At 33.8% G+C, this 23,045-nt stretch overlaps 1 protein-coding gene across 1 annotated transcript in view; it reads left to right on the forward strand.

Annotated features, from left to right (window-relative positions):
* The window catches only part of WWOX (WW domain containing oxidoreductase), a 509,571-nt gene that overhangs the window by 86,532 nt on the left and 399,994 nt on the right, over positions 1 to 23,045 (forward strand). Inside the window, exon 6 of the mRNA XM_032195351.1 lies at positions 21,107 to 21,195. Coding sequence (XP_032051242.1) covers positions 21,107 to 21,195 — 89 coding nt within the window. The remainder of the gene's footprint in view (positions 1 to 21,106; positions 21,196 to 23,045) is intronic.

Genomic DNA, 23,045 nt, shown 5'->3' on the forward strand with positions numbered 1-23,045 from the left:
TACAATTGCAGTACAGAGAGACAAGAAAATTCTGTGAATTTCTCCTGTTTTCTCAGATGCTGTCCCTTTGGGAGGAATTTCTATGTATACATACATATATTTATATATAAACACGTCTCATACTTATCAAACTTCTCTCAGAGAACAGAAAAAGTAAAATTAGATTTTTGTAAGCTGGAGTGATGTTCATGTTCTTATTTTCAATGTATGGTAAAGTAATCTTTCAATTTTAGTTTTTAACAGTATCCTATAACATAAATAATCTAGTCTTTTCTTCTGCAGACTGTTTAATTCAGACAAGTTGAAGTTGCGTCCAAAGATTGGCGTCAAATTGAGGAAACCATTCATGTAGTAAATAAGATAATTTCTTTCCACCCAAAAAGATTAAAATATAGATTTTTTTTTTATTATTATTATTATTTTTTTACTCCATATGATTTAACACATACAGTACCTGTATCTCTATGTTTCTGAATGCATTTTGGAATTAACTGCTTCTGCAATAACTGCTTGTTCCTCTTCTGCATTGCATTTTTTACTTGAATTTCCTGAATTTTAATTATTAAAGTCACTAAAGCTCTTCATATATTTTGAAGATACCAATAAGTGTTTATGTAATTTCAAAATGTGATGGGAAACTGATGCTCCTTATGAAAGCAAAGCTATTAAAAAATAAAGTACTATAGTTTGAGCATTATTGTATATAAAAAAAAAAGAAAAAATATGCCATCATTAATTTGAGACTATATATTTATTTGTGTTTCTCGTTTTTGTATCTTTATAAAATATGTTGTTATCCTGATGTTCAGCTAGTCTTTCAGAACATCAGTATTTCTGTTCATCAGTCTTTCTGCTCAATTCAAATAACAATTATTTTATATGAGTTTATGAGAAAATCCTGCTTAGTGGAAGTGGAACAAGTGTTGTTAAATGTGAGGGATTTATTTGTTTATTTTTCCTTTTCTTTTGGCCAGATTTGGTCGTTGCAGATATATGTTCTTGGAATACTGTATGGAACCTGATCTGTTAGGATTATGTCTCTTAAGCCTTGCCTACAAAGGGAAGGCAGACCAAGTAGCTGTAAGATGATAGCGTGTGAACTCTTTCGCTCTTACTCCAGTGTAAGGCTGTCTTTTCTCAAAGTTTGGAAGTGTAAACATACTGGCCTACTGCAACTAAAATAGTTCCAGTCCTATGAAGTTGCCAGTTCCAAAAAGTGAGTTTCTCCTGCCACGGCATTTACAAATTTCCCCTTGGATAGATTCAGATGATATTTATCAGCCTTGCCCAGGCCTGCTTCTCATTGCACAATCTGTGCATTTTTCACCTGTCAGAGGCATAGTCTGCTTCTCATGTGTAGGTGCCGTGGTGGGATTTGCTCCAGGCATCTGTGCTACTGCTTGTGTGCTCATAGCCTGAGTGTTCTGAGGAATGCTTTAGGAGAATAAAGTGACTTTCACTCTAGAGTTGTTATAATGACATACTGGCAAAAACGTAAACATACAGGTAAAATAATGTGTATAAATGAAAAAAGCAAACCCTTAATACGTGAGTAGTTCTTACCCAGCTTTCAGTAAAAGCTGCTTATCCTCAGTCTTGGTTAATAGTGCCCAACTGTGTAGTTTTAACTACTTATGCTACCTACTTTATATGTTTTTTTTTTTTTTTCTTATTTATTTATTTATGTATTTATTTATTTATTTTTGTGGTCAGAAGAATTTGGTAGTTTCCATGGGTTTTGTTAGGTGTAATCAGCCAGAAACATTTATTATGCAGATGTCAGGTTCTATTATTCTTCTAAAGGTGGGGCTCTCCTCCATCCACTTTGATGGTCAGAATATAATCTGTGTAAGTACACTCCAAGTGTAAATACTTCTTAGTATTAGCATTGGAGAAGTCTGTACTACATACCAGAAATCATTCACAACTGCCCTAACCATCAAAAAGAAAGACAAAAGAAAAGTTTTTTTCCATATCTTCAAGAGAAAATAATGTGTTGGCTAGAATTCCCATATGAGCCTGGCTCCTTCATAACGCAATATTAAGTGTGTAATGGCTTATCTATTTTTGTGCAGAATCCGTTCCAGATAATAACCTCAAATAAATAAACTGTTTGCATTTAGGCTTTTCTTTTTTGTTGTTGTTTATTTCAGACTAACATTAACTTCTAGGGATTGATCAATTCCTAAATATGCAGGTCATTCTGTTATTATAAGATGCAAGAATTTTTATATACACAACCTATTTGTCCAGACTGGCTTCCCCCACATTTTGTCCATAGACATGAATTTCTGAATGCTTTTAGTCTCGAGTACTGAGGCTAAATGCATTTATGTAATAAAATCTGTGAGCAGAAAATTGTACTGCAGAAGTGAAGAACAGTGAAAAATCTGCAGTGAGAAATCACACTGTTCAGCTGAAAGTTAAAATATCTTCTCAAAAATTTCCATGTTAAAATATGAAATTATTTTTTAGAATACATACATCAGATAAGCTTTATCTGAGACTCATTGAAGACAGAGTGACAATTAGATTAGTCCTAGTTTCGTCTTTTTTTTTTCCTATGTATTTATTGTGATTCATGTTCCTTTGGCAAATCCACTTAAATTTTGCAAAATAAGTATTTCTGAGCATAGTATCTGAAGTCATAGCTTAAGTAATGTTAAATTTCCCTAAAGTTTCATGAAACTCTAGATACTCTCATACCTCACTAGATATTACAATGGTAGTTTTGAGTGACAAAACCACTTAGACTCCATGACTGTTACCATATGTTTTTGAAAGGTAAAACAGAACATTATCATCTTTTTAATAGGAACACTACATGATTCATAGGCAGTAAATATTTCATGCACTTTGCAGTTGCCTTTGTGCAAGAAGGTAAATGGAAAGTAAATCCATGTGTACTTTAGACAGTAAAAAGGCATTACTTTGTTACATCATATAAACATGTAGATTTGATTCTCTCTTTACTCATGCTGTAAAAAGAAAGTTTTAAAGTGTTTAGCCATACCTGAAAATGTAAATGCACTAGCCTAATGTAATGCTGAAGAAAAATTAAGACAAATGATACTGCATCCATGCCACAAACTGCAGCTTGTACAAAATTCACTTTAGTTATTATACTGTGAATACGTGTGCTAAACCTCCTCTGTGTACGCACAATTTATGTTGAATGCAACATGAATCATTTTAATAGACCAAGCAAAAAGTCCCCAAAGTCAATTTTCAAATTATGAACCTTGGAACAGAATATAACAACAATGAACAACAAATAGTTCAGATTTTAGTCTGAACTACAAATGAACCATTAAAGGTACAGTGTACTCATTCAGAAAAACATTTCCTCCTTATCACCACAGTGGTTGAAAAGCATAACAAGAATATTTTTTAAAGGTCAGCTCTAAATTTTCTTTTATTTTTTTTTTTTTTTTTTTTTTTTTTTTTTTTTTTTTCTACACCTTATTAAGAGGGACATTCATGAAAGCTGATGCCATGAGGATTTTAACATTATTTTGAGGCTTGGATGATTCTGGTTAGATTCTTTCTCAGATCTGCCATGTAACCTTGAGAAATTATTTTGTGAGTTGGCTCTTGTTCTCACCCTTACATGCTTTAAAATTCAGGAATCTGTTCAGTATTACTGCTTAAAGAATGGCTTGGCTGCAGATGGGTCACTGCATGAATGCCACTGTCCATTTCTACCAGGACACAACAAGGAGGTGATAACATACAAACACATGTCCTTTAAAGGTTTGTAAGCAAATAAAATTCAACGCTATAGGAAAAAAAGAGTATTTGAGTACCATCTAAAACATGGACGTAACAGGTCAGGCTTGCTGTCAGTCTAGAAAGAGGTGCCAGTTTCTGCAGCTGACAATACATGGCAGGTTGCCACGCATATCAGTAAGTTTCAACGGAATTCATGTGCTTGTGAAGAAATGCTGCAGAAAGAGCTTGGGCTTACTATATGGGACTAGTTCTGTTCAAAGTATTTTGGTATGTAAATTCTGGGTTACTGCTTGACTAAGCACTTGATTTCAAAATGTAAATCCTCAACATCTTTCCTTTAACTCTGGAGGAACCTAAAATTCTTAAGCACAATTTTTTGCAAAGAAACTTCCACGGTAACTTACATGTTTGGTTTTGGCCATCTTTATAATTGATTTAATCCTAATATTGATGAATATGTAAACCTTTCTGAGATGCATGTGCTTTGTTTATCTGAGCTTTACTTGGTGAATGCTCTTAGGTATTACGTAGTGGATGGAGATGCTCATGAAATTTTGCCAGGAGATAATGTGGTTGTTTTTAATCATAATGGTTCACAGGAGGTCTCTGTTTGTCTCTTTTTTCATGCTTAAGAGTATTTGATTTAGCGCCCTCCGTTTTACAGGGGTGAATGTTCTGGGCAGAATGTTCTGGGCATTTGAGGGAACCTTCTCCCTACTCCTTTACCTAAGATACCCAAGTAAGAGCTGAAGGATTATGTTTGGAATCAGGGAGGTTGAGGGCTTTGCTTTCTGTTTTATACAATATGAATGAAAGTCTACAGCTGTACTAGCTTATCAAAGGGGAGGTTGGAAAGGAAACCCTATTTCTTGTGTCCATCTTTTCACTTGCCCAAGTTGAGTGCGTACAAGTACCTATTGTAGTTTGAGGCTGTACTTTCAGTGAGGGCCATGGATACAGGAGAAACACTCTTACTTAAATCAGCAGCCTTGAACATTTAAATGAATTTTGCATGGGCAAGGTAGCTAAAAGGCTTGGTGGAACAGTCTTAACACATGGTGTTCGGAGAGCTGGGCTTGGCATCCGATCAACTGACTACAGCAACTAATGTTCCTGGGTTCTCTGGCCTGTCTGGTCTTCTGTCAAGTTTAAGGGTGTTTGCCCAGTTTTTAGTTCTATATCATTGCACTTTTCAAACACAGTGAGTTACACAGTCCAAAGGACAGGAGGAGAAATTGTGTAATTAGTTTGTTTCACTAGGCTGAACAGAAGACTCAGCCAGGTGTGGAGGAGATTGGATGGTATTTATGAATGAATGTCATTAATTTGACAGGATGATGAATTAACATTTGTAGTGTTGGAGCCCGAGTTTGAGCAGTTTCATGTGCTCTGGTCAGTGCGGGGTTTGGCATTTTATAGTACCTTTTGAAACAGCATCAAGTGGCTTGGAAACAAAGGTCAGCAAACTGAAACAGAAAAATGATCTGCTAAAAGTGATTCAATTCCTGCCTTTGGCTGTCATCCTTCTGCTCCTCATGACAATACGACATTTCTGGTTGGATTTTAAATCTTAAAAGTATCTACTTATTTACAGCAACTGATTTAACTTCTTAACTGCAACAATTTTTTTTTTTTTTTTTTAAAGGAAAGATGAAGTTTTCAATACACTTTTGTTCCTGTCAGTTACAATGGGAGCCGAGCACACTAATAAACCTTTAAAAAGTGTACAGGGGTCAGATATGCCTATCTGCTTATCTTTAAAAATGCAAGTAGGTACTTGCTTGAATTTGCTAATGTGCTGGATTGAACTAAGGAAATTAGGAACCAGACCTGTAATTGTACCGTGTACCTTTACAGTGCTGGCAGGTACTCAGTAGAACTTTATTTTTAAGTGTATAGCCATCATGTTCTTTAGGAATAAGGCAAGAAAGTTAAAACTTAGCACCTCTAGAAAAATTCTCACGCAGCTTTTTATGCACTTTTGAGAAATGCCTCAGTTTTTTTGTCTTATCTGTTTAGAGTGATTTTATTTTATTTTATTTTATTTTATTTTATTTTATTTTATTTTATTTTATTTTATTTTATTTTATTTTATTTTAGAGAGCTCCAATGCCATAGCATGAGGTGTTTTAAAACTGAATTGAAACCAAATGCTTGCAAGTGCTAAAAGGCATCTAAATGGTTGGCTTACATTTGCTTATTGCCTCATCTACTTCATTGATGTTTTTCTTTTTTTTTTCATTGCTGGATAATTTCACTTACTAAATAATCCATGCATTTAGTTGATTATAGGAATGCCGGTTTTGTCTTTTTCTTAACAAAATTCAATACTTTTGGAGCTTCTTTCCTTTAACTTGTCTCTGTCCTCCTAAATTTGCCTACTTAATCAAAGTCTTATAAATGTAAACCTTCTGTGCCTTATGTTGGCACATCTTTTTCAGAAGGGCCTAAGAGAATTAGTGAGTCATGCCTGGAAGTGCTATGTTGTACCTCATGCAATTCACTGTGTTCTTGAACTGATCAAATTTGCCGGCTAGATTAGAGAAGACAGAATAAAGTAAAAGAAAAAAGACTCTCGAAAACTGTGCTGAATGGTTCCATGGGAAGGGAGAAAAGGCCTATTTTCACTTAAATTTGTCAGTCAGGTAGTTAGAAATTGGCAGTAGCCATGGGCTTTTTGAGCTACAGTACATGATAATCTAACTCCAAAGTTCACTGCCATTGTGTATCACTGTCAGGTCTGGCAACTTTTTGACAGTACATGATGGTTATGAAACTTTTACCTGAAATAATATAGGGACAACAAGATTTTGTAAACTATTTAGCATAGCCGGTGGAGCACTGCATAGGAACCATGGTTTTCCTGTGAAAAAAATGCGTAGCTCTGTCTGCTTCTAATGTCACATTGCATTATAAGATCATAGTTATAAAAGTATAAAACTAGCTTCACTGACAATTAACTTTCATTTTTAATTTCCAGTGACTTAATTTTTCTTTGTAATTTCACTGAGTCTTTGTAATTGATGTTTTTTGATAATTGCTTTATTTTAGATGCTATTAATATAAGCACCTTTGAAAAGGAAACTACTATATTTTTTATTTTTTTTTTAGCTTTTTTTGGAAGTTTACATTTCTTTTACAGTAAAGGATTGGAAGCTGTTCTAGATTTTCTTGGCAAGTTTGTTTATTTGTGCACGTCTTCAAAATTTGCAAGATGAATGAGTTTATACAATCAGAAGATTAAAAAAAAAATATTACAAGCCTCTCATTTGTGATTGCATGTTTTCTTCTTCTTTGGTCTGGTAGGAGAAACCACAGAATTGCGCTGGGATTCAGGGCAATGGATCAGTACTTATGTCTAAATGGAACTTGGTGTATTTTGGCAGGACTGTATTCAAGCTGTTTATGTATGTATCTGTTACAGGTTATTGACTTAAATTTATAACTATGCAAAATATGGTGTTTGTAAGTTATCTCAAAACTATATTTTGACTGTATGTACTGTTCACTAGCTATGTCATTAACTGCAAGTAGCATGACTCAAAACAAGCAGATCTATAGCATGAAACAGTTGGTGCCAGAGACCCATCATCCTACGTGTATTTATTTTAAGGATGTTAATCTGGACTATTTTTGAAACTGGTGTGATAAATTGCCTGCCTTTGATACAAAATTTTGTCAGGAACTTTGCTATGTGTATTTTTTTCTCATTCATTATCCCCAGGAACAATTTGAAATGACTGAAAAGCAGCCATCATAAGTGAGAAAACCATTCCTGAAAAGCTGGTTATTTTTCCTCTCCCCTTTGTCCTTCTCTATATGTAATATTTTGCTACAGTTTAATCTGAAAGCTGGAATAATTTCTTCTCTAAGCAAGAATATGTATTTTATTATAAAGAAGATAATTCTTTATATCATGCAAGTCAGAACATTAATTTCATGCAGTTGAAGAACAGCTTTTCCATCTACTAATCCAGAAAGCACCAAATTCAACTAATTTTAAATATTAACTCAAAAAAATATATTGGGTAACTTTTGGTGGTTTGGGGGTTTCCTTTTTGTCCTCCTGACTTGAATTCACGTTATTGTATGTCAATGGCCCAAGAAGGTCTAAGCAAGATCATTCCAATATTGTATTGTGCAACACGTATTATGAATTTTAAGATACAGCCTCAGCATCACAGAACATAACATTTAGGCTAGTAAAGTAATATGGATAAGCAATCCTTAGACTGGCTGAAGCCCAAGTCAGTAGTAAGACTGGAGAAAGAGCCCTGTGGTTTTCTCTAGGCCTTGATCTAATTGATCATCCTGCTCTCAGATGCATGAGATGCACCTTTACTGCTGGAGATGTGAGGAAATCTTAGTATAAAAAACAACAGCAAAACAAATCCGAAAATCCTCTCTTTTCTTTTTGTTATAGGTTTTGACATTTAAAACCTTTGAAAAATATGGTTATGTATGGAAATATGTTATTTATATTCCATCAGAGAGTAACAGTAATTCCAATATAATGGCAAAAACCTCTTTATTGCTCAGGATCATGCATTTTCTTCATTTTGTGATATATTGTATGGATTTTTGGTGTAACTACACTTTTTGATCTTATTGAATATAATTTATGTGTTGTCTTATAGAAAATTTGTTTCACAATTCATTAATTATTTACTATTACTTGACCTTACAGTACATAAAAAACCCTATCCCATAACTGTAATTTCAATTCTCTCTAGTGTGAAATCAATCACATTCCACATCTTTTATATTATTTAAAATGTGAATGATGAAATTTTCTTGTTCATTTCTCTGGAGTTACTGGGAACTTTGAAACTTTAGTGTGTAGGAAATAAGCAGGGTGACCCTTGCAAACCTGGGTAAACTACCGATTAAATTGCAAATGGCACAAAAATGTTTGGAATAAAAGAGCTATCCCTTTTTGTAAGTGGTTGATGCTCAAGAAAGTCAGGTGTTTTTAAAAAACATGCTGTTAAAAATCGGTACCATAGGATTATTTTTTTTCTTTCGTGTATGAGTAATATATAGATTATTACATAGCTATTAATTAGTACTTCCTCCCTGTCTCTACAACCTGATACTGAAATAGGTTATGCTAACGATACAAGTTAGACTAGTCTGTTTTTTAAAGTTGGTGGGAACTCTGGCAATTGGATAACTGAATAGTTCACTTCTGATACTAGTGTTCCCTGTACTACATGGCTAAGGTGATATGTATTATATTTATATTTGCAGTTCAGAAACAATTTATGAATGTAATAGGAAGTAGTCCACAGTAAACAGGAAAATGATGAAAATCATGTTAGTGATACTGAGCTACAGTTTCAGATTACTTTGAGAGTCATTTTTAAAAATACATGAGTAGATAAAAGAAAAAGAAACTGGTAGTGCACTTGGGATTTGGAGGGTATATATACTCTTTTTTTTTTTTTTTTTTTTTTTTTTTTTCCTGAAAAACCACAATGGAAGTATTATCACAAAGCATACTCTTGAAATGATATTTTAAACAATAGAAATATGTTTATGGAACAAATTACATTAGTACCTCATCCTGCACAAGCACAGAAAAGACTTCTATCCTTCTCAAAAAATCCTCTTATTATTGTTAAGGAAAAATTCCTTTTCTTCCTTTTGCCTACATCTATGCGTGTGTGTGTGTGTATATATGTATAATTGCTCTATAGGATAGTTTATCAACAAAATATTGGTTTTCCACCATTTTTGTTTTGGTTGTTAAATGTCAAAGTTGTATGTTTTAAACCATAATCATATTGCAATATATAGTACTCTATGCAAACTTCCAACTACAGTAATATATAATTGTATTAAGCAAAAGCCATTCCAGCCATTCGTATATGAAGATCAGGTATAATTAACAGTATTCAATTTTATTGAAATGACAAATATGATGATGATTTTTTTTTTATGTAGATTTTCCTGATGCACAGACATAGTTAGGAAAAATTGTGAGTATATGTAATATACAAGGAAATACAGTTTACTTTCTTGAAATATACAGTACAGTACATAAATGGTGTTTTGGAAAAAGAGTAAAATAAAAAGTATAATGCTATTTTCCTAAGCCACATTTGCTAAATGCAGACTTTTGCAAGGTCAGCAGTTATCGCGGAGTTGAGTAGAAATGGCTTCAGTGGCTTTAACTTTACCAGTGCCCTTGATGAGGTGCAGAGTTGTCAGTATTCTCGTAAAATTCCTCAGTGATGGCTTCTTCTGTTCTCTTTATTTCCTTAAGTGAACATCTGTCTAATTGTTCACCTCCATTGCTTTAGTGCTTTCCTCATGCTTTCTCTGTTTCCAGACAATAAACTTTATTTTCTTCATAAGAATTCAGTCTACGCAAGGGTATTAGGCAGCTTGTTTGCACCTTTTAATTTCTGGAAGTTTTCCAGAAGGGCTTTTTGCTGTAGTTCCAATGGGTTCATCAGTGAATCATGTAACATAATGCAGCATTGTGTTTGGGTTTTTATCCATTACCTTCTGTTTATAAACATCTGCTTAGAAATTTTCTTTTTGATTTTTTTTAATATGTTTTACATTTTTGCATGTGGCATATGGGTAAGATATACAGTTACTGCTATTTTTTCAGGTGTTCAGGTACGTACAGCCAGTATTTACCTTAAAATTTGGAAAAAGCCTAAGCTATTAGCTAAAAAGGCATTTAAAAAATTAAGGCATTTATAAAATTAAGGTAAAATATATGCCAATTATTTAGCTATGTGACAATATCTGTTGAATTAAAATATTTGTTAAATTAAAATTAATTTAATAATTGAATTACTACATTTAGGAGTGTCATTAGCCCTTGTGGCTGCAGAACTGCAGAAAGGATCTAAAAGTCTTTCTGTCCAGTAGAGTGTTACTCACAGACTTACTGTGCTGCTTCTCTTCATGTTCAGTTCTTTGTGTTTCAGGCTTCTTTTCTGAAAGGGAAAGAAGGAAAGGGAGGTTTTTTGTTTGTTTGTTTGTTTTTTCCCTTGTTTCCCCCACCCTCTAAAACATAAAACATATTTTATGTCCATTTATATCAATCATTTTATATCAATCTTGCATGCTATTCAGGCAGATTTTTAAAGTTACAATTAGTTTTTTTATTATGCTTTTCTTGCTGCTTCACTTGCTGTAGTAGCAGCACTTCCTTGTTTTGTATGTACAGATATTGTAAGAATATAATACTAAGGTACATGTATAGTCTCCATCCGTGTAACTACATTATTCACTGGCAATTTTTCTTTAGGAAATTCTATAAGAAAAGTAAGTATAATAGTAAGTAAGTAGGTGAGCATTGACAGTCCCACTGCTGCATGATAGTTTTTCTGGAGTCCTTTTGTTATCTATAGATCAAAACTTTATCCAAAGAAATCACATATGTTTGATAAAAGAAAACCTCAGATTTTTAGGATGACAGTACTTAAAAATGAGGCAGTTTATTTTGGACTTCAACCACATTTATGCTAAAGCTGTTTTTAACATTCTTAATTATTAGGACAATGTGACATGGCCTTATGACCCCTTCAGTCTGTGTCTGAACACAATCAGCTTTTTGCATCTGTAAAATACATGGTCTGGACTTTGATCAGGGATTTTTAGGCATCCCTGGAATTACATTAGGTTTTAAATGATGTGTTTGGTTTTATATCTACATTGTTGATGACAAATAGAACAAAACGACTATTAAACGGGCCACGTATCCACAGAAATTTAATTCCAGTCTTTGTATTTATTTTGTTCTTGTTTTCTTTGTCACATAATATTTTATTTCCTTAAGAAGAAAGTATAGAAAAATATCCTATTTTTGTCATCAGAACTCAGGTAGCATGATGCCAGGTTTCCATATTCTAGTACTGTTCAAATACGCCTGATATTTTCTTGTACATGCAGAAAGACTTAATATTATTTCATCAAAGACTATATTTTCTGTATTGAGTGTATATTAAAAACCTGATCTTGCCAACCCTTATTTCCACAAGAAATCTTTACTAATGTGATTCCATCCTTTTATTTCACTTTCTAAAATTACATGCATAGCAATGTGACCTGAAATGGTATCATTTTGTATGTATCTCTTAGGTAGGGGATGGGAACAGTTGTGGAAGCAAAAGAAAGAACTTGTATATACATTTACTTCTTTGAGGATACTGTCCTGTAAAATAGATTACTTATTTTTATCCACAATAAATACATTATATTGTTTAGAGCTAGGAGTTTATAAGCTGTGAACTGTCAATTAAAATGTTTTAAGAAGATAGTTACTAATTTTGTTTCATTTCCTTGTTTGTCTAATGTATTAATTTCTACTTATGTTGAAGCATCCTGAAGTTATTAATGATTAAAGAAGTAATGTCTTTTAAAAACACGCATATTTGTGTTTTCCCAATATTAGGAGAGTGTGTATGTGTGGAAATTGTACCTTAAATCTATTGGCAAGCCTCATTGATGTACTTCATAATAGCTGCAATGCATTTTTAAACCTGCAGACGTCACTATTCTGCCAATTAATTGTGCTGAACTAAATGTGCATAGAGCACATTTAAAATATATATTGCATCCATCTAGCAATTATAGCACTTTGTTTTTAATCTGAAACAATTTCATCAGATTTATTTTAATATTGTTACTTCGTTTTCAGCATTCCACTACAGGAAATACTAAGCTTTCCTTTTAACTTGTATAAGCCATGTCCTAAGCCTGTCTTTAATTATTAGTTATTGTTGTTTCAATACAGATTTATGAACTATTTATTTTGTGTCATATAACATACCATTTTTAAGCAACATTTTTCAATCTGAACATAGCTTCCAGGAGGGCAAGCTGCCCAGAACATCAGTGATCTCACAGTTATTACTTTGTGTCATATATAATCTTGTTTTTTCCTGCAACAAATAAATCTTAGGGCCTCCCTGCAAAAAACATTTGTGGTTACAGTATAATAAAAATAAACCGTTTGTCGTGACTGCAGCTGACATTTATCAGCCTATTTGTGGGTGCTCTTTCTCTCTCTGTATAATATGGAACATAATTTGTCACTTTGTAAATACATTCCAGCCTAAATCCCTGCCAGCATCTGTTAGTGTTTGAAGGATTAATGCACTGCACAGTGCATGTCTGCACTTTCAGGCAACAACATAGCTTATGATTATGGATCATGAGAGAACAGGGGAAAAGGGTTCATTTTGTATTTACTTAAACATTGTTGCCCTTTTGACCATCATGCTTTTCTCGTCTTGCCTGGCATCTGTAGGAAGGATGCTAACATTTTCTGTATGTGCAAAGTATTGATGTGAAATCCTGCTGTGAGTTTTATATGTCAGCTTATGCGTAGCAGTATATATAAGATAATGTATCTTTAATGTTGTGGATGATTAACAACAATAATACAGTATTGCAACAGTGGTGTTACTGCTGCAATCTGTTTAGAAATACTCGTTCCTTCTCCAACTTCTGTCATTTCCAAAAAATCCATTGCCACCTCTATTGCATATTTCTCAGCAACCCATTGGTTTATTTAATCTTAAGACTTCATATTGAGCAAGTTTTTAGAAGTGTGTACTTTGTAAATTATCTCAATGCTGTTTGCCTTGTTGCTGCTTTGACAATGTGTTCTGCTATCACTTCAAATCTTTCAGAATGAAAAGAATTGAAAGCATTTGAATAGGAGGCTCTCCACAGTCCAGATCCTGTTACATGTTCCCAGGCTCCCTCTATTATTCTGTAAACAAGAAGATATGTTTATTAGAATAGTAAACCATACACATGTAATATATTGCCAAGATTATTTGAGATTCCCCAAGATAAATTCAAATGAGCTTTACAGGAATGAGGTTTGGAGATGGAACGAAACAATCTACATCCAGAGAAAGAAAAAAAAAAATCAGCTAAAAGTAGGCTTCCAAGGAAATACCAGCAATTCATGTACATTAAGAGCTAGACAAATTCCTACTGCCAAAACCTATGGTAGATATTTTTTTAAATGCATGTAATTTCTTGTTATTGAAGCAGATGTGTACTGCGTGCAATGAAACCATGTGTATCCAAGAAAAATCAGGGACATTTGGAGCCTGTAAATCGAAGTATTCCGAAATTATAGTCTAGTAATTTCTGAGTATCTTTTTTTCTTCTGTATGGCTAAGGAATAAATAATTTTAAAAACGTTCCTTGGAATCTGACTTTCCTTACTCTCTTTAAGTATGACTTAGGATTGTTGTGGTGTAGTTTATTTCTCTGAAGATACTAATTTCAAAAGGAAATGCAGATGTTTTCCTTTTTTTTTTTTTCTTTATATTTGTCTTCAGAAGATATAAAAGGCCAAATTTGCAGAGATATTGATCTAAGAGTTAGCTAATGTACAGATTGTGAAATAACATAATATTGCTCATAGTACTGGTATTTATTGCTGAAGAAAAGAAAATGTATTAACACCTGATAAAAATTGAGTGGCCACAAAGAAATAGATAAGTGTATTTTGTATTTCCTTTTATAAGTAGACATTTACATAGAAATAGATACACAGTTCAGAAATATTGGGGATTTAAAATGACTGATTGCATAACTAAGAAAGCACTTCCATGTCCAACTCAAATATACAAACTGTACCTAGAGACTTCACATAGTAGTATTTATAACATAGGTTTTACATTATAAGTAAATTAAGTATTTGGCAGAAGGAAAAATATTACTGTGAATAGTGCTTTGTTTAAATGGGAAGGCCAAGTGTTGGGTTGGTGTAAGGCATTCTCAAAAACTGAAACTCCTTATCAGGTCTTCTTTATTATTCTTTCATGTCTCTTGTCTTCAGAATTTAAATTTGCTCATTTGTTTTCTTAGTTTTTATTTTTTTCCCAGTTGAAGATCCAGACTTCTTTGTTGCTTTTATAATCACATTGAGCTTAATATTTAAATCTCCAATTCAGAAGTTTGTTTTAGACCATCATTTGTAGGGAGCTACAGTTTCAGCTTTAAGGCATGCATTTGTAATACAATCACACTTCAGCTTGGTGACTTCAGATTTTTCTGAAGAGGCCTCCTACTGCTTTAAGTTGCAGAAGATGGTAAAAACAAAAATATTTCTCTGCCAAACATCCATATATGTACTGCAGAAGGGGTGGAGAAAAGGAAAATAATCATAATGAGCTATTCTTTGTGGTAAAATGTAGGTCCGAGGATGATCAGTAATCCGAACAATGTGTAGACTGATTTTGACCCATTTGGTCTCCAGAGACATGCTATTCATTGAGTTGGATGAAGGCAACTACTGCTGGAATTGCATTTTTGTGGAGGACATGAAGATCTTGTTACTTAAACAGGAACAACCAGGCTTTATAAGATCATTATTTTGAGAAAGTTAATTTGCAGCATGAAAACGTATTCAACAGGACTGAGCAAGATGAGTATTAGAATAATTTGAACCAGTAAATTATAACTAAAATATAGGTAAAACAAACATGTTGGGAAATAGTGAAACCAAGCATTACGTTTTCTTTCCAAAGAAAGAAACAAAATCCTTTTAATCTCTGATTGTAATGAAGAATCACAATCAATCCCAGTTATTTCTTTGTAGATCACATGTATTGGTAATAAAATAATATTTAGGTAATTTTTTATCATGTGTACCTCTTCTCTTGCATAAAGTTAGTGAAAATTTGAAAGTAATATATAGAAAATTCTGATATATGGGGGTAAAGAAAAACTAGAAAAATTACTGTAAAACTGTTCAACCATGGTCTCTTCTAATGGACTTTAAGGTATCTCAAATGTAGCATAAGAATGTATTATTAAAGCATCTAGTATGTGCATTTGGTTACTTTTGAGGCAGTTAAGATTCACTTGTCCCACTCAGTTCCATGAGAAGTAAATGTATAACATTCAAAGCCCACAACAGTATGAAGCTGGCATTACATAAATACAGTTTTGCATGAAGTACCAAATGTTGAATACATTAGGGACAATAATATTTACAGTCCTAATCCCGAGTGAAAGCCTTTTTCCCTATTATGTACCTCCATAAATAGTGCATGGTACTGGCTATTGACTGTCATAAGCTGTGTGTCAAATTGTCAGACATGCTTCTAAAACGTCTTCTACTTCGTCCTCAGCATAGAAATATGGTTTTATTTGGGCATTGCTTGTCATATGCTGAGTTTTGGATATTTGTTCATTTTACCTATTTTAAGATAAATCCACAGTCTTTTCATCAGTTTTGATACCAAACTCTTTTTTTTTTTTTTCTGAAGATTTTCTGTTTCTCACACTGCATAAAATAATTATTTGCATACCATGTCATCAAGATTCTTTTTTAATCAAAGCAAACTTTTTAATTTTATCCAATTTATTATGTTTTCAGTCCTTCAAAGTCAGATATTTTAGTTGTTGTGCTGTGTATTCAGTTTTGAGTTAAGGGCTTTTAAATGCCAGATATATACATGAAACCTTCTGAGAGTAAAATTAGGCAGTAAATTATCTAGTGTCCACTATGTTACATTTTAAGTAGCCCCTCACAAAATGACTTGTACTTACATGAGATACAGGGACTACAGCATATTTATTAAGACTCTTCAACTCTCTATGAAACTGGAGCAGTCAGAAGTAATGGTGTCTGCTGAAAGATTCTTTATCATATGAATTTACTTTTAGTCATCTATTATTTATTTCAGCTATTTTATATGCCATTATAATAAATATTATGACAGAGAAAGCTTTTATGCCTCAACTTATTGTACTGCTCTTCACTTCCTTGCAATCCTTCAGGAAAATGTAGCTGTGCTTTACCTATATTTAACGTAAATCATCACTTACATTTGAATGAAAAATTCACTATGAAAAAGGGCTCCTTCTTCAATACCAAGACACAAATGCACAATCATGTTTACTGCCAAACTACTCTACCATGCAGTGTTCATTTTTAAACAGTTTTTAAGCTGTAAAGTGAATACATTGCATATAGTGAAATTGCTTGCTTTCTGGATGTTTTCACTTTCTTGTTAGTTTCTGCATCAATAAGCATTTTTCTAGCATGAGTGCAAAATATAACCAATTGCACTTAAGCATTTTTAATATTTTTACTTCAATAGGGAGCATCTTGCATACAAACCTAAACAGACTTTTTGCTGGTGTTATTTCTGTTGAGAGCAACAAAACTTATCTGAAAATATTGATAAAATGGTTAGAACCGGGCATAAAACCATCAAATACAAGATATTTTTTTTTTTTCTTTGCATTTTTCACAATGCAATTCTGTTGTTAGAAGAGAACTTGTTAGGAGCTAGAGAATGATACGCCTTCGGCTCTTTCTTCAAAGACAGGATGTTGGTGCCTAGACATTGTTAGCCTCCAACTACTCTTTGGGCTTCATGAAATGCAAATACTCCCCCTCCAAACCGCTCTGTTTCAGTTGGTTCCAGTTGTCATTGTTTTCACCAGGCTCAGCAGACCGCGAAAGCTCTACCCTCTTGTGTGCATTCTCCTTTCTGCCAGTTTGCGAAGTTGGTCCGAGTCGGGTTGAGAAAGTTGTTCTGGCTGTGGCTGGGATGGTTGTCCTGGGGGATCTGCAGCCAGGGTGCCAGCTTGTTTTGCACTGGCTCGTGATAGGCACCATATGGGTATGCTGCTGTGATTTAGAAGTGAGCTCTCTCAATTCTTGTACACCTGTTCTGTTATTTAGTTTCACCTTCAATAATGTAATTGAAAATAAAGTAGTAGAGGGAGCATTAATATCTTTAATCAACTTAATACAAAAAATCTGGAGTATTCTGCCTTTGTGTGTTGAATATCATGAAGTCAGTTTTAAGCTTGATCGTCTTTTGTATTTGGGAAAGTGACAAGTCCCATTTAAGATTTCTTAACATAAAATGAGGCATAATTCAGTACCAAAAGTATATGAAGTGAAATGGTGAGAGACATCAACATAATAAAATTATGACATGTTAGATCAGGATTTGCAGTATACTATTAGCAATTGGTTCTGACTGGGTTACAGTTATCATGCCTTTGAGAAAAAAAATAAATAATAAAAGTTGTGTGTTTTCTTTTTTCTTTTTTTTTTTTTTTTTTAATTTCTTTTTTTTTTAAATACCACAATATGTGCATATGTGCTTCTGACACATAGAGGGAACACATTGTAACAAAGGTAATACTGAGCTACTTTTAAAAACAAACAAAATATTCATATTTGTCACTGATTAGAATTATTCTTACATTATTAAAAATGTAGCTTGCAAGTATGTTGCTTTTTAAATTTCTTTATTTTTATTTTTTAATTGCAACAGAAGTAAGAGAGAGGAAAAATTTGGAGTGAAAATAGATTGGTGCTAAAGGCTTAGCATTTGACGTTCTCAAGCTACAGAAGGAACTGATGGTCTCTGTGGAGTGAGAAGTGCTTGAATCTCAGTTTGCCAGGAAGCGTTTGAAACAGAAAAGTTGGGGAGCTTGCCAAAGCCCACAGTTCCTTCCCCAGTTACTGTTTCGAGAAAATACTCAGCTTGGCTTTTTGCATGCCTTCATAAACTTGGGTGGCACGTTCTCCTGTGAGTGCTTTGGATGTGGCATACTCCAGGTTCTTCTATTAGGAAAACAGAGCAAGTGTGTGTCTCCTGTGTGGAGCACACCTTGTGCACATATGAAGCTGTTGGTGTCAGCCTTTTTAAAAAAGCAAAAGCAAGAAGAATATTGAAAAAAATATTTTGTCATTTGCTTCTGCTACCTCTTCAATAGAAAAAATTACTAAAACTATCGCTCTTTGTGCCCTCCCTTTTTAATTTTCCTCAGATCATTGTCAGTGGTTTCTTGAATTCCTTAACAAATATTTTCTTTTATCTTTTTCTGCAACTGTGTATGTGTCAAAACTAAAAGGATAAAAAAAGGGGGAGTAGTGTTAAATTGTTTGAAATAAACTATCTTACTGGCTGAAGAAAATGGAGCATGAATTGAAAAGATGGTCTCATTTCATTTTTGGAACTTATACCAAAAAAGACAATAATTATAATTTGCATTTACTATCTAACAGTTAACCACTTATCACTTTCAGCAATTTTTGATTTTGAAATTTTTGATCATTATATCTTCAATACATTTATCCACAAATCTAGGGCAATTTTAGTCTTTTTAATTTCTATTTCTGAAAGTGTTTTGGAGTAATCATACTCTTTTATTTTTATTTATTTATTTTTTTGAACTTGAATTGCTAAGACTTCTTTTGCATTCTTGGAATCGGTAGCAGAAGCCTAAAATCTGACACCAAGAGCAAAAGCATTACCTAAGCAATACCATGTGGACTTGAATCTGTGTCCCCAAGAAGACAGTAACCAACAGCTTGTGGTATAGTCTGCTGAACTACTTGACAATTATTTTTATTTTTTTGATCCCCCTTATGCCCCTGTATTTATAGCGTTCTTGTCCTTTTCCCCTCGGGAGAAGCAGGAAAATGTTTCATCTGAGGAAAGCAGAAACCCAGCTATGCACACTACTTCTCTATGAAGTAAGCAGCTTTGATCTGAAGAGTTGTTATGCAGCTCTATTGCGTAACTCAAGGCAGCATCGACTTTCTCAAGTCTCTGACCTTCAAACAGAAGAAAACATTTACCCAGTGGGGCAAAACGAATCCCAGGACTTGAATGATGTGTGTCTTGTGAGGGTGAAAAGAATCTTCATAAGGATGTTGTGTTTAACATTTTCAGATGCCATCAATTGATACTTCCTGATGGGAACTGAAGCTGTCAAAATTTTGGCTGTATTAAGTCTGGCTGGACTGGGACAAAAGGAATTTGACTGACATTCTATTTAAACCCAACCTGCAAGGTAACTGTAGCAGGCAGAATGGGTGCTAGTGAAATAAATAACAAAAAAATGCAGTGAGAAAAGCACCAGATGCAATGAAACAGAGATTGGATGAATTGCTTAAACTTGGAGATAATGGGAGTGCTATTCTTGGCTACCTCTTGTGCTGATACACATACCTCTTTTCTGTTCCTCCAAAAATGCCCATTGTATTACTTCTTAATCACAGTAGATCTCATTGCACCATGCTGCTAAATCTACTATTGCCACTCAAGTGCTGCCTTTGGCTACATAGCACCACAGTATCTGCTCATCTTTTTCTTCTTTCTTCTAGCAGTGCTAATAACCAGTCTAAATGACGATGTATAGTTATATGTAGCCATATATACATGTATGTATATACATATGCACAGTTATAGATAGCAAGTTGGAATAGCAGGAAACATCCCTCTAATTTCTTTTCTCCTGAGTGAGAAGCAGATTGGACTGAAGGTTGTCTAGGTTTGGGGGGGATTTACAGGGCTCTTGCCGGCTTCCTGTAGGTGCCAGAGTTTGTGAGATGCAGAGCAGCACTGATCCTAAAAGTGAAGGCAAGCACAAATGCACATGTACATCATTGCATTTTGCAATGGATGTCTTAAAGTAGTGTTTGTGGAAGAACGAAAGGCTGCTGGGCATTGCAGTGCGGAGACATGATGCATTCACATAACCGAATCAAGTGAAAGCAATTTCAAAATTGTGACTTGGAAGAGCAGAGGTCCACTTGATCCTGGCTGATTGGCGGTTGCAATGGAAATAGACTTTTGGTTCATTTTTTTTTCTCAGGTTTGGAGTGTAAGCATTTCAAAAGGTACGTGGGCAGGGATCTTGAAGTAGAAAATATGAAAAAGTGCTGTTTGGCTGGTGCCTGAGATGAGCATCTTGAGGTTAACCTGTCATTTTGTGGCATTTGCGCCTATTGTGGCATTGCGCCATCTTCTAGATGAAAAGTTGGCTTTAAGATCATAAACAATATCTTTAGAAAATCTTCTACCTTGGTAAACTCTTACTGTATGAAAAACTATGTAGGCTTACAGGTTGATTTCTGCACTTATTTTATGGTGTCTTTTTTATTACCTGCTGTGAACAACAGATTGTTTTGGGTTAATATGTACGAGTTTGAATTTAACTGGTTTTTATTGAATATTTACTGAATATTTTTCTGTTGGCATAATATTTTAAAAATGCTTGCATTAAGAATAATGCTTACTGTACATTTTATTTCATAACTTACATAGGAGTTTCACCAGCTAAATGGAAGGAAAATGATACCATATTAACCTCAAAACTACCTTGTGTCAATTTATTGTATTATTTAAAGCTATGCACTATGTGGTGTATATTTTTAGCAGAACCACAACAATAAAATGCTATTTTTGGCACTGAATATTGTGCTCATCAATTCTTTTTGATGATTTGTATTCACTTTGGCGTTGAACAAGAGAATCAGACGTTTCATAACATGTATATATGATACTGTGAACTAAACAAGCTGTTATTTATCTTTTATTTATTTTATTTTTTCTTCTTTCAGCATAAAGCCAAGGTAGAAGCAATGACCTTAGACCTTGCTTCTCTTCACAGTGTGCAGCAGTTTGCTGAAGCATTCAAATCCAAGAATGTGTAAGTACTCAGAAGATTATATTTAATAATTTCTTGTATTTTCAATGTATTTATGAGCTGAGCAAAATTGGCAGCATTCGCCATAGCTGGTCTGATCAGAAACTACAGTAGATGAATGAGACTATTTGTTTTCATCTTAAAAAAATTATAGTAATTACACTTCTCTGACTATTCAATGTGTAGCCCCAGCTTAAGCTTAAACGGGGGCTCAATAACCTATGGTTATTGAGTAGGGCCAAAGATGAACTGTAAAAAAACAGCTTAGGTCACTTTTATCAGTTTTGCTGTAGTTTGCAAGGGTTCAGAGACTTGTCTTGCTTTCTTGTCTAGCCTTCTATCTCTCTTTTTTTATAAACTATAAAAAACCATAGCCCTTTCAGCCAAAACTTAGCAATAGGCCAATTTATATTGCAATAATCAAGTTAACTTCCAAATGGTTGGTTTAATTTAGCTTGACAAAACAACCATCTTTAAATTGAAGAAATGGTTTGAAATTTCTAAGTATCAGCTCTTGACAATGAATTCTACATGTGGTGCTTTTATCCAGTTTGTCCAAATGATTGTTGTGACTGTTCAAACTTAGCTTTTTTTCTGCAAATATTTTTGTAACACATACACATTACTGTACCTGTGAAGAGCATATGGTCTCTTGGAAAGCTTTGAAAATATATTGTCTTTGGGGAAAAAAATCATATATATATGATTTTTTTTTTTCACTCTTTAAATACTGCCAAAGCTAAATCTCACTTGGATAGACAGATGACATTTTAGTACTTACCTGTCTTTCAGATTCAAAGAATTGTCAAAACTGAATTCTAACACAAGATTCTTTATTGCCAAAATCCTTTGTAACAAAGTTTTCTTACCATACAGCATCTTCATATATTCAAATTTTCTTGAAGTAGAAAGAGAAATTCTTTCAGTATTATGCTTTGATACCAACTCAGTTTCATAACGTAAGAACAGTAATTGTTCTAATTTAGAACAGAAAGATTAGAAAGAAAATTAATTTAATTCCTTCATGCTTTTAATATGCTACATTTATTTAAAAACAGGATATGGTACAGTGAAAACTACCCTTTTTTCAAATGTAGCTCTTGATTTGTGTGTTGCCAATCATATCAAATGGTCATCCTATGTAGTCCATTTGGTATGCATGTTATAAATCCTTAGAAGTGAACTTCTGTTTTACTTCTGTTAGCATATATTGTTTTACCACTGTTTAGCTGTATTGCCAGTGATGGACAGATTTTACTGATGTTTCACTCTCATTTTATTTTGAAAAAATTTAGTAATAGAAAACAGTCTCTGTCTGGCCTTTAGACATTTCTGTCTTGCATCTGTGCTTAGAAGTGTGTGTCTGGCAGAACTACTCTAAGCATTATAGGAAAATCTAAGGTCTGCATCTAGGGTCTGTGAAACTTGTGGGGTTTTGACAAAAATGAATTTCCAGCTATATTTTGTTTAAACTCTGAGTCTGGATGGAAACCAGACCCCACACACTGCCTGTGGCTGTAGGTCTTTTATCTGATGCAGATACAGAAGAGTTACCTTACAATCATCTGCACTGGCAGGAGAATGGACTGGAAGACCTACTAGGTTTTTCTGGCTCTAATTTTTTGTGATTTAACTATGTCTGGATATGGTCAGAAAAGCAATTACATAGCAATAGCATCTTATTACTGCAATGCCAGTCCTATGTGTTTTCCAGCCCTAATGTGCACTAACTACTTTTGTCTCTGTTTGTTTGTTTTGCGGTCGTGTCCAGAGGCTTTTGTCAGATCAGTGATTCCTTTGCATCAGTAGCTTTTTGAACAATTGAAAGAAATCTTACAGGCTTCAATGACAGG

This window comes from Aythya fuligula, chromosome 12 (genome assembly GCF_009819795.1).
Source record: "Aythya fuligula isolate bAytFul2 chromosome 12, bAytFul2.pri, whole genome shotgun sequence".
Lineage (NCBI taxonomy): Eukaryota > Metazoa > Chordata > Aves > Anseriformes > Anatidae > Aythya > Aythya fuligula.